This window comes from Mizuhopecten yessoensis, unplaced genomic scaffold (genome assembly GCF_002113885.1).
Source record: "Mizuhopecten yessoensis strain PY_sf001 unplaced genomic scaffold, ASM211388v2 scaffold4535, whole genome shotgun sequence".
Taxonomy (NCBI): domain Eukaryota; kingdom Metazoa; phylum Mollusca; class Bivalvia; order Pectinida; family Pectinidae; genus Mizuhopecten; species Mizuhopecten yessoensis.
The window spans coordinates 112,885-130,707 of NW_018405595.1; the positions used below are offsets into that span (position 1 = coordinate 112,885).

The 17,823-nt window shown below is 35.6% G+C and overlaps 1 protein-coding gene across 13 annotated transcripts in view; it reads right to left on the reverse strand.

Annotated features, from left to right (window-relative positions):
* LOC110449220 (Kv channel-interacting protein 4-like) overlaps positions 1-17,823 on the reverse strand; it is a 500,831-nt gene that overhangs the window by 81,906 nt on the left and 401,102 nt on the right. For 2 of the 13 annotated variants that reach the window (XM_021495931.1, XM_021495932.1), the window contains exon 2: positions 12,832-12,834. The exons of the other annotated variants lie outside the window; for them this stretch is intronic. In XM_021495931.1, coding sequence (XP_021351606.1) covers positions 12,832-12,834 — 3 coding nt within the window. The remainder of the gene's footprint in view (positions 1-12,831; positions 12,835-17,823) is intronic. 13 annotated transcript variants of the gene reach the window in all.

A 17,823-nucleotide genomic window follows, 5' to 3' on the forward strand; every position in this document is an offset into this window, starting at 1 on the left:
ATCACACAGACAAACGTGTATAATGTTCTCACACAGACACACATGTGCAATGTTCTCAAACAGACACACATGTACAATGTTCTCATACAGGCACACATGTACAATGTTCTCACATAGACAAATATGTATAATGTTATCACACAGACAAACGTGTATAATGTTCTCACACAGACACACATGTGCAATGTTCTCACACAGAAACGTATAATGTTCTTACACAAATAAACGTATAATGCTCTCACAAAAACAAACATGTACAATGTTCTCACACAGACAAACGTGTATAATGTTCTCACACAGACACACATGAGCAATGTTCTCACGCAGACAAACATGTTCAACGTTGTCACACAGACAAACATGTACAATGTTCTCACATAGACAAATATGTATAATGTTATCACACAGACAAACGTGTATAATGTTCTCACACAGACACACATGTGCAATGTTCTCACACAGACACACATGTACACTGTTCTCACACAGACAAACATGTACAATGTTATCACATAGACAAATATGTATAATGTTATCACACAGACAAACGTGTATAATGTTCTCACACAGACACACATGTACAATGTTCTCACACAGACACACATGTACACTGTTCTCACACAGACAAACATGTACAGATGTACAATGTTCTCACACAGACAAACGTGTATAATTTTCTCACAGACAAACATGTATAATGTTCTCACACAGACAGATACATGTATGTACACTGTTATCACACAGACAAACGTGTATTATGTTCACACAGATAAACATGTAAAATGATTTCAGTAACCTACATGTACAAATATATACAATGTTTTCATTCAGATGCACGCATACACAATATTTTACTTACATGTGCATGATCTGACATGTTGTGATGATATTTATTTTCTTTTTCAATGGAGATTTATATATCGTGAAATGTATTCGCGAAAATTATCAAATTTGAAGTAATTTAGAGTACGTAGGTTATATAATGAGTGGTGGTTTGTTTTTCAGATTCATTTAACTCAAATTAACCAAGTTTTAAAATTTTAAAATCGTTAATCGGCATTAGATGAAACTTATCTAAAACAAACACGAGATAGGGATTTTCTCGCAAATTTCTGTCAACTACGTAAGACTACAAATTAAAAAGGATACATTTATTTACTTTCATCGTTAAAAGATATGTAACTGACACAAACGATATTTTTTTTGTTAAATAAAAACCAACTTGATAAGTAATATATATAATTTGATAAAATGTGTAATAAATTTATAATCTCAAAATCCATGCTGTCAATATTGTTTTAATTCTAAATGACTGTAAACATATTACGTCATATTTTTTTTGTTAAATTATGAAGTTACCACACAAAAATCAACTATCTTAGTTTCGTTTCCAATGGCGCCTGCAATGTGCAATTTTTGCTCAAATGAAATTAGCATGCCTTTCATGGCGACAAATCCCAATTAGAAAATTAAATATGTTCCCACAGAAATAGTGAAGACGGGGCCGACAAAGCTACGAGTTTGTTGGGTTGTGATATTAATAGAACCACAGCTAGAAAACAACACAATATTTCCAGGCGCAATATCGATCTGATTTACTGACAAATCGTGCCGTGAGTATCAAAGAACGTGATAATCCTCAATTATGCAGCAGCATATAAATAAGGCAAGGCTAATGTGGGTCGTCAGATTCTCAAGGTGCAAAAGTAGGGGTCAAGTTCATTGATGGTGTGTAATCAGTACAACCCTAGCTTTTCGCTTTGTGTTCATCCGCTATAAGAAATAATCCAATATACATGTACCAGGCAGTATACCCGGATATAATCTGATAGGAATTCTTATGAACGTGAGTCGGATCAAGTTTAATGGTAATTATCAATCAGTAAAAATGGTAGAGTTTCCTATGTTTTCTTCTATAATTGAAAACAGTTTTGTCGATACATGTAAAGTCGCCAATCCTTCTATCAGACAAGGACAAATTAGATCATTGATTTTGGCCTTGAGCAAAATCCCATGTCTGTTTCTCATTATCGGAGATAACAGACATCAAGTTTATCAATTACAAGTCTGCAAACTGGTAATGGATATAACAAGGTTACTATATTAAATTAATTAAACATTTGGACCAACTATAATGAAATTTCGTAAATGCCATGTTTCGTGGAAAGCTTTTTACCACTGATATTTTTATTCTAGAGAATGAGTGGTGCCCTTAGGTTCAAGGAAACTGTATAAATTTGTTGATTTTGACATATAAACAATGAATTTAATCACACATTATTGACCACATAAACTAACTCTACCAACAAAATGACATCACCTGTTAATAAATAGGTTGATATTTCTGCATTAGAGTTACCTCCCTTGACACAGCTTTGTTCATTCATGAGAGATTACAAAAACACGCACACACAAAACAAAACATGACTGTTTTGTTATTTAGTTAACATATACTTTGTAAAAAGCGCTGTGTTTCAAGAGTATATCAAGAAAAATAGGAAGAAAATTATTTAAGTTAAATTATGTACACATCGATTATCCATGTTTGTAGTCATTCAATCAGTAATTTGAAGAATACCAAAGGATAAATTAACTGTATGCAACGTTAGGGAACCTTAATTGTCAGATGTGTTTCCGGGGATATATTATTAGAGACACCGTCATTAATTTTAAACGTGTGAATCAGCTGTGATTCTAAAAAGCATGTCGGACGATATCAATTTGAAAATACACAATACACTGCATAAAATGAATAAAACACACCTTTGTAACATTTGCAAAAGACAGAATTCCCCTAAGGAGCCCCAATCTATAAAAGCAGGGCGTAACGGTATTGATTGACTTACGGTACATTGCATCTGAATGTACATAAATGGGTTATCTACCGTAAAGAATGGATATTATTGAATCTCTGCCAATTCTGATACTCCCCACAACACGACCGTGAGGAACAATCCGGACTAAGATATGAACCTAGCCCGTAATGAATATATTTTGACATGTATGTATTGAATATCTCATATGAACAAATGCGAGCGGTTGATATTTTTGAGAATACAATTAAGTAATAAAATGATGCAGGGAACTAATAAATTACCTATCTAAATATACAAACATAAGGGCGTCAATAAACAATTTAAAACCGTGATTATTTTAATTTGAAAAACAAATCTATCAAACTCATCAATTTGCATCCCCAACACGCTTAAAAAAAACCCAGAACGTCTGTGCCGAGTAACTGGGCATACCGAGGTCACATTTGTATCAGCTTGAATGAATGCTCCCACCCATGGTAGTATGTTTATAAAATACATACAAATAACTTTTGATTTAGCTTCTGCTACGTTCGCTATAACCGTGATTTTTTGTGAAGGTATAAGCATGAAGTAAAAATAAAAAATACAACAAACGCAATACAAGGAGAATGATGCATTGAAAAGGTATTTTTAGACAAAAATATTTGGTGAATAATTAGATACACAGAGCTATTCTGTTATAATGCATTAGGTCCTCGCTATCTCGGTATTCACGCGTTTTCTTACGGTTAAATCACTAATTTTCGTGTTTTTGTTGTTGTTGACTTCGTGGATAATCTTCATCCACGAATTAAAAGGTCCACGAAGTTATTCCATGTTTGATATAAAGTAATTCTCATTTGAGTGGGCATAATGGTATTTTGTCGGGAAACCACGAACATGGGCCCCACGAAAATATCTGATTTTACAGTATACAAGAGAAAAGAGGCATGAGCTTCGACGGTCATAAATAATTATAGAGGAAAACAAATTCTGTTTATGTAAAATGTCTACTGCATAGCGCTATATTGATGGGTCATTACGACTTAAATAATGTAGTGTGATTTTACCCCATCGAGATTAATACAACATGTTTGAATACTATGAATAATAAACACAGTTCGTGTTAAACTCTTCTTTTTTGTTGAAATTTCTAACTCCACACCACGAAGATCGACATTAAAAACCCTGGTCTTGTTATAACATCTAGAAAAGCAATTAATTTTACCAGACGGTGTCGTGAATCAACTTTGCGTCGTTGATTTATCAGTGTTTGTCTGGAAACATTATCAGTAAGACGTCATAATCAATCAGATTAAAAACTTGACTAATGAGACAACTAATTATTTGGCAGACATCCATATTGCGAACATCGGAAGTCGGTTGTAGTAACACAGTGTAGTGTCTACTCTTGGCTTCGCCGCTCAGCGAGAACATGGAAACTTCTGGAAAACGTTGCGGTCAGCTAAATCGTTTGGTCATAGCAAAACATGACAGATAACAAACACATCACAACATCAACAGTTCAGGATAAAATAATAAGTTGAAATAGATACGAAAGATCAGAAGAAATGGGGACGTGACGAGGGGGGTGGGGGCATGTAGAGGGATGTTGGGATCGGGGTGGGTTACGTTGTTTCGAGAGGATTAAAATTGATGTTCTGTTACTCAAACTCTGAACCTGTGCTGAAACCCATTTTTCAGTCTTAATGATGAATAAATAAAGCAATGGCATTTTGTTCATTACTTATCATCTGACTTGTTGAACGTGTCATGTAAGGGGGATACACTGTACAAGAAAGTTGGTTTAAACACAGAATCCATGCTTGAGCACATCTAGAGAACGGTCTCATTAGTACAGACCTGACCCCATATCATCAACCAATAGTCCACGACAAGCTGAGCTTGAGCTGAACTTTAATGGTAATCAGTAGGAAGGCTGTAGGCTGTTCACTACCTCCTTGGGGCTATCCAGTACATAACTGTAGGCTATCCACTACATTAATGTAGGCTATCCACTTCCTAACTGCAGGCTATTCATTATCTGCATGGGGCTACCCACTACACTACTGTAGGCTATCTACTCCCTAACTGTAGGCTATTCACTACGTCCTTGGGGCTCTCCTGATCGTTACAGTACCTCAGCCACAAGTGGAAACCATCCTGAGTACATCATTTTTACCTAATTATGTGTCTGTTCACTTGTACAAATTCTACTTGTTCCAAAAGAGATGTTAAAAAACGAAGCAAAAATCAAACTTATCCATTAACAATTGACATCTTACACAGGTAGGGTTCAATGGATTTGACGTGAACGCGCTTTTACACATAAATGCTATCTAAATTGGTAACGTTTTCTTGCAATTATAAACGATAGCATTCAACCCGGGGATATGACCCCATTTACACCGGTACAAAACGTTGTATTTCCATGAAAGTCAATTAAGATAGTGCTATCAGTAATACGGTAAAGATTTTAGAGGAAGCGAATAAATGTCATTGTTTAATTGTAAACATGTAGCTTTTATTGCATACCGTTTGTGCTGCAGAGTAATTTATTTCAAATATCGCTTATCAGTACAATTCGATATTATTCAAAACATTTCACGTTGTACGTGTGCATTACTCTGGTCTGTCCTATTTCCTACACGCAAGTGAGTTTTGTCGATTTTCTAATACGCGTTTAGAACCTGCCATTAGGTACATGCATGTTTCTGCCGTAATACACGTATTCCCAACCCTTGTAACCCAAAACAATGCAATAAAGAACATAAAGAATAAGCCCGGAAGCATATCCTCATTTAATAACATGTAGCCTAGACAATTTTCAAATTGTGAAGAGGTTTGTTTACAGTTTGAAATCTAATTAACAAGGATAAGAAAAAATGATAGTTGAGCACGCTTATTAACTCCGTATATTTTCTACATGTATTCCTCTAGCTATCTACTCCTAACTGTAGGCTATCCACTACATTAATGTAGGCTACCCACTTCCTAACTGTAGGCTATTCACTATCTGCTTTGGGCTATCCAGTACATACCTGTAGGCTATCCACTACATTACTGTAGGCTTTCTACTTCCTAACTGTAGGCTATTCACTATCTGCTTTGGGCTATCCTGTACATAACTGTAGGCTATCCACTACATTAATGTAGGCTACCCACTTCCTAACTGCAGGCTATTAATTATCTGCATGGGGCTACCCACTACACTACTGTAGGCTATCTACTTCCTAACTGTAGGATATTCACTACCTCCTTGGGGCTATCCAGTACATAACTGTAGGTTATCCACTACATTACTGAAGGCTATCCACTTCCTAACTGTAGGATATTCACTACTTACTTGGGGATATTCAGTAAATAACTGTAGGTTATTCACTACCTTACTGTTTACTATCCACTTCCTTACTGTAGGCTATTCACTGCCTTACTGCAGGCTATCCACATCCTAACTGTATACTATCCACTTCCTAACTATAGGCTAATCATTTCCTAACTGTAGGCTATTCACTTCCTTACTGTAGGCTATCCACATCCTAACTGTAGGCTATTCACTTCCTAACTGTAGGCTATTCACTGCCTTACTTCAGGCTATCCACATCCTAACTGTATACTATCCACTTCCTAACTGTACGCTATTCACTTCCTAACTGTAGGCTATTCACTGCCTTACTGCGGGCTATCCACATCCTAACTGTATACTATCCACTTCCTAACTGTAGGCTATGCACTGCCTAACTGTACGCTATTCACTACCTTACTGTATACTATCCACATCCTAACTGTAGGCTATTCACGTCCTAACTATAGGATATCCACTTCCTCTCTGTAGGCTATTCACTTCCTAACTGTACGCTATTCACTACCTTACTGTATACTATCCACTTCCTAACTGTACGCTATTCACTTCCTAACTGTAGGCTATTCACTGCCTTACTGTAGGCTATCCACATCCTAACTGTAGGCTATTCACTTCCTAACTGTAGGCTATTCAGTTCCTAACAAAAGAAAACATGCACTGCTACCTTCAACCCCTTGTTTTAAAATGCGTTATATTACAAAAGCTGCAATTCCCTGATTGTAAACTCTAAAGGCATCCATTTGTTTTCATACTGTTTACAAATCATGTGTATTGCAAGTGTTTAGGTAAGAGTATGCAATAAATGTACGAACTTGGCAGAACTTGAACGGTAAGCCGAAGGTTAACTTAATTATCCCCCGTTAATCCATATGTATACCGTCCCTCTTTGCAAGAATTCATGGAAACAGCATGCTTGATAGACATGTGCAGCAAAACATGATGGCGATGACCCGCACCAGGTTTCCAAAGAAATTGACTGAAAACATATGAGGAACGTTATTCTCCGACCCAGAATGTAATGTAAGTACAAAGAGGGCGGAAATAAAATGCTATCAGAATAACATAATACACATGTATATGTACAACTAGTGTAAACCTGACAGGTTCAAAAGAAATAGAAAGAAAACTAATGTACCTGTTTCTCACATGGGCAATATTATATGTCTATGAGTATTGGACGGATGGAGAAATGGCTTTCTAAAGTGTTTCACTAACATCGTTTGCGAGGGAAATATTTGACGGTATAAATATGAAGTATTGATTTTGTTTTAGTATGGTAGCCAAATGTTTATTATTGTAAAAATAGTAACAATATACTGGGCATTAACTTGATCGAAGTTTTCATTTCGTTGATTGTTATTTGCAATATAGGCATCAATCCGTTGTTATATGTGATATGTCATGTGTTATTTGAAATTACATGCACAGATTGATTTGAATCTCATGTAGCGCCAAACCATAACTGGCTTTACCTGTCACGTGATTAGCAAATAACCAACAATATCAAATGACCTCTAACCAGAACAAATACAATGGAATAAACATCACCATTTATCGCGTTTTCACGTCGATATGTGTTATTATACAGTTGATTTATTGATTTTTACAAAGACGGCTTGATCATACTCCAGGCTTCCGTACAATATGCTAAATCATCCACTCCGCAATATATCACATTTTATGCATGGACATATGTCATGCTTATAAGATAAATTCTATCTAATTCCTTGGCGATTTGTGTCCATATGGTGATGAATGCCAAGTGGCTGACATTAGCCCTCAAAGTCCAAGGGTGCTGGTCCTCATACACTGATTTCTCTGTTCACATGTTGATAAGTCATATTCAGGGGATCCAGAGAAGACACGAGAGTTGAGAGCGTGATCCCTGGATTTTGAGGATGGGTGAGTATCTACTTAGTATGTTATTCGTGTGTGTAATACAAACAGTGCGCTTAAATGTATATCATTGCTATAACAAAAACGTTATTGGTATGATGTTATATCATTATTTATTATAACGCCATGTTACTCTTGGGATTGTTCATCAACAATCATTACCTGTTAAGAAGTGACGTCATCCCAAGGTGTGTCCGAAATTAACTCCTTCACCACTGACATTTTATAATAAACTATTATAAACTTTAAATTGGAGGAGTTCAAATTTGTTTTTCGGGGTGAATGAGTTATGTTATGTCAAATTAAAATAATAGATGATAGTGAACCTCTAACAACTGGCATTCTACTCTTTTTACCATGGGAGTTAATTTAGATAACATGGATACCATGTGGTCTGTAATTAATGTTTAGTGTATAAGGCGGACCTATACAAATACAGTAAAACAGCGGCACTTCTTGTTCCTGCTAGAGTTAACAATAGCGAACTTCGTCAAAATAAACCATCAGACAATTTCGACGTTTCAACAAAAAACGCAACAGGAATGCAAAATCGATAGAACAACATTTTGAAAAGGACAGAGAGAATAAGACTGGGCGGATCAGTATGTCTTCTACGTCATCGACGAAAAAAGCCGTGTCAATCAAGGTCAAAGACAAGTACTGTTACGTCATCGGCGTAGTAACAGCAAAGCAACAAACCACTCATACGAACCAAAAAATACAACTCGACCTCCATATCGCTCTGGAAAATAGAATATTACTCAATAGGATCATAATGGTAAGTGGTTACTATGAATCTTGCACATATTCTTTATTAACTGTAATCTCTCAAAACATGTGCTGTTAGTTTGTCCATCAGCAATAGCCAACTTCATTCATCGCATTATTTCTTCTCCTATCTACTTAACGAAATTACATACAAATGAAATCGCGGTAGTTCAAGAGAAAAAAAATCATCTGATATTTCATCTGACCAATATGTTGATATTGCTGTTTTCAATTGATGCTATAATCGCATTACATAACATTGACTGAATGGTGAATTTGTGTGAGGAGTAATGATCTAAATAATGAGGAAATGACGTTATTACTACTGTAAACTCTGTACTGATTGGTTATAACGTTATTTTAATCATTATTTTTAGATGAAAAAACGTAATGTTCCTTTGTTCTAAAAATAAAAGACTTAATTTTTGGCGGTCGGGTGACGTGCTTGTTAGCGCATTTGTCTTGCAACAAGACAGCCGGAAATATTTCTCGATTAGAGGAGGAAATACATTGGATCTAAGGTCTTCTGCATGTTTCTATCAAAATTGATTCATTTAGGTCCATCACTTGCTTAATAAATCTTTGTAAAATAATAAAAGATTGATGTCAAAATTAGCATTTTGTACTAAGTTAAAATATATATTTTAGAAAATTTCAAATTGCTAAAGGTTTGAAACACTACACAAAGACAAGTGCAACATTCAGCACTTTTGAATACACACAATTTGATATGTTATTTAAAAGCACTTGCAAAAAGAGAAACATACTTGTTAATATTGCATGCGTTTCAACTACCTACATTTTAGTTTGGTTTCGCTCTATATGATTATACATATGTTAGTCAGATTAATGATAACGTTTGGTTAGTGCAGATACTGCGATTTCCATTTCTTCGGTTTTCATATAATGACAATATCATTCATGGAATAATTAATCAAAGCCATAAAAAGAATGACTGCTTGTTTGACCGTATTTGTCCACTGTCTCTACCAGCAAATATAGCATATTGATTCTCCCTGGCGGGAGAGTGATACAGTGTCGCCGATCTCATACGTGCCCGGCCTTCAACTTCACACTGTAAGGTGATGGCTTCTAATGTGTCATTCAGTCAAATGCAGTTTTCGTCTAAATGATATTTACACTGTCTTGTTATACAAAAAGCTTTTTGTTCGTTAATGAAAACAATAATTATATTTCTAGTGTAATCCAAATCACATAAAATATGTTGTATAGTCAAAATTGTTTGCATATTTGTTTGATTAATGTTTGTTATGCAAATCTTCACTGTGCAATCAGGATGACACTTTCTTTGATGTATAATGCAAGTGGTAATACCATTTGTGAAACAGGTGTTTCTTAAGTAGTCCAAATCACATTACATATGCTGAGTTAATCTTCTCCTGTATAAAAATGTTTGCAATAGAAGTGATTTTACCGTGGTTCCGTATTCCCGATGACAGTTGTATTTATTATGTGTTTATTTGTTATCCAAGTGAAGTTATCTATACTACGTCATTCAAATAACAGTATCTATACTATGTATATATGTGTGATGTATTCCCGTTATCAGCATTGCCTTTCCTTTTTGTAAAGGTTTTGTTGGGTATTTCTAAAGACAAATCGTATCCCAAATCAAAATGACAATTCAATTTGTTGGTTTGTTTTTGCTGTGTTATCAAATGACTTTATTATTAGTTTTAAACATCTTTGTTGAACAATCCACAGGAAAATACGGTTTTAGTGTAATGGAATATTAAAGTTATCTTTGTTGTAAGATACTTAATCCCAATGACATCACCTATGTCATACAAATCATTTTGTGTAATCGATAGGATGTTTCTTTGTTGATGAATATCTGTGCGTTACCCAAAATGGTTGTAATTATTGTACTTGTGTGTTATGTAATCCAAAAGCCATTCTCGTTGTTCTGTAGTGCGGATGACTTGCTATGTGTTGTGTAAATGTGGTTTACGTGTGATCCATTTGACATTATCCTAGTTTGAATTAGATCTACGTTGACGTTCCTACGTCAGATCTGGGACATTTTTCAGTTAATTTCATTATACAATTCGCAACAAAGACACTTTGTTTTCAGTCGAGCCTAACACGTCTTGGCCTGAGAGATGTATCGATACCTTACACTACTAAACCCATGTAAAGAAGAAAAATGACCATCTTGACGCACAGCGTATCAACCCGTGGATTTGTTCGCGGGGATACCAATACAGGGGAGGGGAGAAAAAGAAAGTAATTAGAGAATTTGACCTTACAAGCTCGAGTAATATGTGGTTTGATTGAAAACCGCTATAAACCGGTCAATATAGTGTCTGAGGAGCCATGTTTGGACCGATACATCTTAATTTACCCATCGGAACAGTCGTAGGTGACACGAACGGGAAAACAGCAAGGATTCTATAGCGATAATGTCTTCTTACACAACTTAACTGTATACGTGTCTCATCACAAGCATTGCGTCTTGCATACTACATATACTTTAAATTTCTACGGTATCTTCTATTCTCTGACAATGGTGCATGCTTCATACGCAAATTGTGTAGCCATGTAACTTCATACATGTATCCATAAACGTTCTCAATGAAATACGTACTACACTCACACAAAGACGTTATCTACTATTACCGTCACAGACAAACGCATAGACATCTCAAACGGATGTTGCTTCGGGAAATGGTAGTTGTTTCACAAATTCAATGGACGTTTCATTGGGACAGGGTACAATCTATACCACATAGTCCATAGACATTCTATGAAGACATGGAGCAATCTGTTTTATATTGTCCATAGACGTTTTATGGAGACATGAAATGATCTGTACCACATAGTCTATAGACGTTTCATGGAGACATGAAATGATCTGTACCACATAGTCTATAGACGGTTCATGGAGACATGAAATGATCTGTACCACATAGCCGATAGACGTTTCATGGAGACATGAGATGATCTGTACCACATAGTCCATGGACGTTTCATGGAGACATGAAATGATCTGTACCACATCGTCTATAGACGTTTCATGGAGACATGAAATGATCTGTACCACATAGTCCATAGACGTTTAATGGAGACATGAAATGATCTGTACCACATAGTCCATGGACGTTTCATGGAGACATGAAATGATCTTTACCACATAGTCTATAGACGGTTCATGGAGACATGAAATGATCTGTACCACATAGCCGATAGACGTTTCATGGAGACATGAGATGATCTGTACCACATAGTCCATGGACGTTTCATGGAGACATGAAATGATCTGTACCACATCGTCTATAGACGTTTCATGGAGACATGAAATGATCTGTACCACATAGTCCATAGACGTTTAATGGAGACATGAAATGATCTGTACCACATAGTCTATAGACGTTTTATGGAGACATGAAATGATCTGTACCATATAGTCCATAGACGTTTCATGGAGACATGAAATGATCTGTACCACATAGTCCATGGACGTTTCATGGAGACATGAAATGATCTGTACCACATAGCCCATAGACGTTTGATGGAGACATGAAATGATCTGTACCACATAGTCCATGGACGTTTCATGGAGACATGAAATGATCTGTACCACATAGTCTATAGACGTTTCATGGAGACATGAAATGATCTGTACCACATAGTATATAGACGTTTCATGGAAAAATGAAATGATCTGTACCACATAGTCTATAGACGTTTCATGGAGACATGAAATGATCTGACCACATAGCCGATAGACGTTTCATGGAGACATGAGATGATCTGTACCACATAGTCCATGGACGTTTCATGGAGACATGAAATGATCTTTACCACATAGTCTATAGACGTTTCCTGGAGACATGAAATGATCTGTACCACATAGTCTATAGACGTTTTATGGAAAAATGAAATGATCTGTACAACAAAGTCCATGGACGTTTAAGTGTACCATCTGTACCAAATAGTCACTAGACGCTATGTTGACACCTGATACATTTAGTTTCACATATATACCCACTGCACTTTGGCTTTTCGTATACAGTATGCAGAACACGTTTTATTGGGACAGGGTGAATTCTGTACCATATAGTCCGTGGATGTTTTATTGGGACAGGGTATATTTTGTACCACATAGTCAATGGACGTTTAATTGGGACTTTGTGCATTCTGTAACAGGTAGTCTGTTGACGTTGTATTTGACAGTAGTACTACATATACTATATTAAGATGCCACAGTATCCTAGCCTGCTAAAGCACTAAAATAAACTTGCAAATGTCCTTGAAGGGAGATTTTGTGACGCCATCAAACCACCGTCAATAAAATTAGGTTAAACCCTGAGTTAGCTTATTACGAAAGCAAACAAAGATCTGTATACACCATATCTGTTTTTAATTGAGCTTTGACAAATACCGCATATATCCTCCATATAGAGCCTATACTATTTTAATGCAGTGTAATCTATACCCAATACAGCTGTACAACATGTGTACCTGTCTATAACCATACACTCAAGCTTTTTTTGTCCCATATTGCTATGCTACTGTAATCTATAAACGTTTTAGGAAAGGCTGGTCGTTGATGCAGTACTACTTACTGTGACAATAAAAATAAAGACGTGATAGATGGATACATAACGGGGTTGCCTGAGATAGTTTCAGTCTGATTTGTTTCTATGTAATAAATAAGTAATTGAACTGTTCTTTAATACATTTTTTCTTTCTGTATGTTTCGTTAATGAAACAATATTAGCAGACCAATGTTTGCATTTTGAGAAACAGAATCTTATTCAAGATCAACGATATATTCATCGGGGTGTAAAAAGTCACTATAACATCACTGTACCCAAATCGGGACACTTTTTATATAAATATCAATGTTCTTTTTGCCATCTCAGTTTAAAAATGTTTGTTCATTTGTCATAAATAAATACACTCCACTTTTCATTTCTATTACAAGTTGATATTTTGGGCGCGTGGTTTTATAAATAAAACACGAAATACCACCAGTGTTACGTAGGCCCTCTAACCGGCGTAGCCGTACCCTGAAAGGGACACTTCGGTAATTTGGCTAATATTAAGGGATAAACGATCAATATCAGCACAGAGAAGAAGACATATTTTAAATATTTGAGGGTCAAACAGGGTTTTGATTAAATTTCTTCTCCAAACTAGCATTAGTTTTGATAAAATAGACTTTTGAAAATGATATCCAAATAGATAGCGTCACACGGCACGTAAATTGGGAAAGTTTTGTTTTGGTCATTTTTTTTACCTTTAAATTGTCTATATAACATTAATCAGCAGCCAATAAAGCTTACACACAGTTAAATTGTCATAAAAGTATTATGAAATGAAAACTGTAAACATAAAAGTACTGCTTCGCATAGAATAACAGTTTATATGACCGTTTTCCCATAAGTGTCACGTTTTGGGTACTTCCCGATTTGGGTACAGTGACGGTAGCATATAAAATGATATCGTGTTTCCTACACGAAAAACATCATCTAGTGGTCGAATGCATTGTATAGTTTATCTGGGTTATACATACCCACCATCATGCCAATACATAGTCAACTGTTAATTTCACTGGTCCTTACATATCTTGAGACAAAACGTTTATCGCTTACCACTGTTGGATCAACTGAATGATTGTATGAGGCTATAAAGCGACTTATGTGAAAACACGTTTGCTGTCTCTTCTGTTAGGAGAGGAATGAAAATACAAAATTGATCTGCTGTCACCAGTCCAACACCTGATAATTTTAGGCTGTGTTTTCTTCTCTTACCAACACATTCCACAAGACTGTCGTTACCATATGGTCTTTACTATCAGGAGGAAGTAAATACCTACACAACATACCGGAACAGTACATATATGTACAAATGCGCCAACGATTGAATCAAATCAGTGTACAAACTCTAAACTATATGTTGCATCTAGTTATACCCTACAGCTGAATGTACATCCAACTTTTTAATGTCATTCTTAGCTCAGCCTAACAACCTAATATGATCGTAGACACTTGCGATGGAAAACGAAAGTATGAAAGGTGTTTCAAGAGAGACATCAAAGTCTAAACGTTAAAGTAAAGAATAGGCAAAGGAAATATCATTGACCTAAGTTTTACAGTGTACAACGTTTGGTCTCACCAGTATTACCGAAGTGAAGACCATAAAGGAAGACGATTATGTACGCAAGAGGATCCACACTAGTTGATTCAAATGATCATGTAGTGGAATACAGCAGACCTTTTATTTCCCGTTTATTTGCAGGAGTTTAAATGTACCTATCTAATACCGATGTGTATTACAACCTTTCAATAAAATGTAAGAATGACAAAGAGTCTAAATACTTTGTTATTTAAACAAAATGCGTTTTTTTCTTCTGATTATTGAGCACGACGTCAAAATAAGCTACACTCGTGCATAACATATTCGTAAAACGGAATGCAGATGATCAATACTAACGCATTAACATTAACGCATTGCAATAAGTATACTCAATGTTTTCTGTAGATGAACAACCTACCGAATTATAATTAAGATATATAAATGTGCATTGTACTTAATCCCAACCAACCCACGTACACCAGCATGACGTGATATTTTCCATGCGTCGATACCTGCAGATGTACCTACGGCCGATGTTTTCCACAAACAACCCTCGAAAAGTTGCAAACACGTTACAATATAGACAAATAGACTCACTTGACTCCGTAATAAATGTCTCCGTCTTGAGAAATGTTCAAAGCGGTAATCCGTGTGATGCTATGGTAATGTCTTGCCTTGTCAGGTACATATACACTTTTATTTAGATATGCCTGTACCTATTTAAGTTTGGCATGTTATATCTTTATATCATTACAACACCCATCAGATTAAGAGCTAGATACGTGAATCTTTTCATGACTCTGTTTGTTGGCATTACAATGATATGTAGATAGTATAAATAATGTATGAATTCCGACAGTCTTTGCACATCGTTCAATGCTGAAATATATATCTTTCATCAATTTGGCTACGCTGATGAAAGGACGCAGCTGACATTTTCTATAAAATATTAACGTAGGCTACATATTTATACAAGACATCGATTATACATTTTTCATCAGTCACTATAGAACTAGATGATCATGTGGTGTAACAAAATATGAAATAGTATATTTGTTACTGGATTCCTGCTGTTTAAAGATGAACGGAACACACAAACAGACAGGTGATTGTCCCTATGAAACTTGGTACATGTACATGTGATATATACAGTATGCCAGATGTGAGTTATACTGCACTGTACAGCTTTTTCGTCCGTCTAGTACTCATAGGTGATGCCAGGGGCAAACAGGTGGAACATTGGTCACGTTTATCGAACTATAAAGTTATTATACTGTTCTGCATCGTCAATGGTATATAGCCAATTGAAGAATATAAAGACAAGCACAGAAACAACAACTTTAAACCGAGGATTCAGTAAGTGGACGTCTGTGCGCTGTGTATGACACCCGTACTTGTAGCTCCTGTCAACTACAGGAAATGCATTCTACTGCCATCGACCTGGGACAAAGGGAATATGCTTTTAATCATGAGATTATACATTATTCCAAACGATGCCGCCAATGACTGGTATTTGATTAGTGTTGTTTCTGCTTTTACCTGGCACACAAGTGATTGAAGTTTGCGCTATTTACAAAGTGTAGTCACATAAGCCAATTATGTAAAATTTGCCTCACATCGACAATCTTTCTGCGGTTCTTCAATAACCAACACGTGCCTTCTTCAAATATATACAAATTAACCACGATATATGTCGTCGGGTTTTTGGTGAAATGCTATATGGTTAAGTTAATATTCTTAGAAATCAATTGCAAAGAAGCAAAACAAATACGTTGATAAAACGTTATATTCGATGTGGAGAAAGAAGAGCGGCTGTATGTATATATAAAAGTACACCAGTACTGTAACAGCGCCCTTGTCGATGTACTTAAGCACATCTGTTCATATCTTGCTAACCGCCAGAAAGCATTAAAACGACCATATGTTTGGCAATTAGCGATGTTTCGCTAATGGATAGTCAATGCAAAACAAAATGTCATGCATGTTCCAAAAAAATACAAAGGACGGCGAACCGTTTACGAATTATACATGAGTAACTAGATTATATACTCATGTTGCATATACATATTATATGGCCATATCTTGCAATAGTGACACAATGCACTAACCATGATTTATACGAAGCAACATGTGACAGCAGTACCGGTATACTCTAAACACCTGTTCTCCAGTCATAACCATGCAATAATACATTAAAACAAATTGTATGAAATACAACAAATAAGGAATTAGATAATTTAAGGATCTTTGTATCCCACTATACTGTATTTTACTTATGTATAGTAGTCTCCCCTTAACCTTCGTCTTAATATATATATAGAAGTCTCCCCTTAACCTTCGTCTTAATATATATATAGTAGTCTCCCCGTAACTTCCGTCTTAATATATATATAGTAGTCTCCCCTTAACCTTCGTCTTAATATATATAGAGTAGTCTCCCCTTAACCTCCGTCTCAATATATATATAGAGGTCTCCCCTTAACCTCCGTCTTAATATATATATATATATAGTATAGAATAAAAACAAATTTTTCAGATCGTCCGCTAGGCCTTTCTACCTTCTAGGGCTTCTTCAGGCGGATTGATGTTTATTAAATATTTGTATATTAGCATTTTAATATATATATAGTATATTCCACTTCATACTGTTTTAATCCTAAGTCCTAAGTAATGTTTGTGTGATATACAAGTTTTCATTCACTATTAACAACATGTATGTCTTTTATTTACTTATTCTGAACACTACTTATCTGTGATCACATTTAATTATCACTTTTTTATATATGTATCCCGTGGGCCTTTGTAGGCAGGGGACTCTCAATCACTTAGAAACCTGAGATATGTATACTATCTTTTTCTGTGATGATAATTATTGTTTTTTATTAATATATTTGA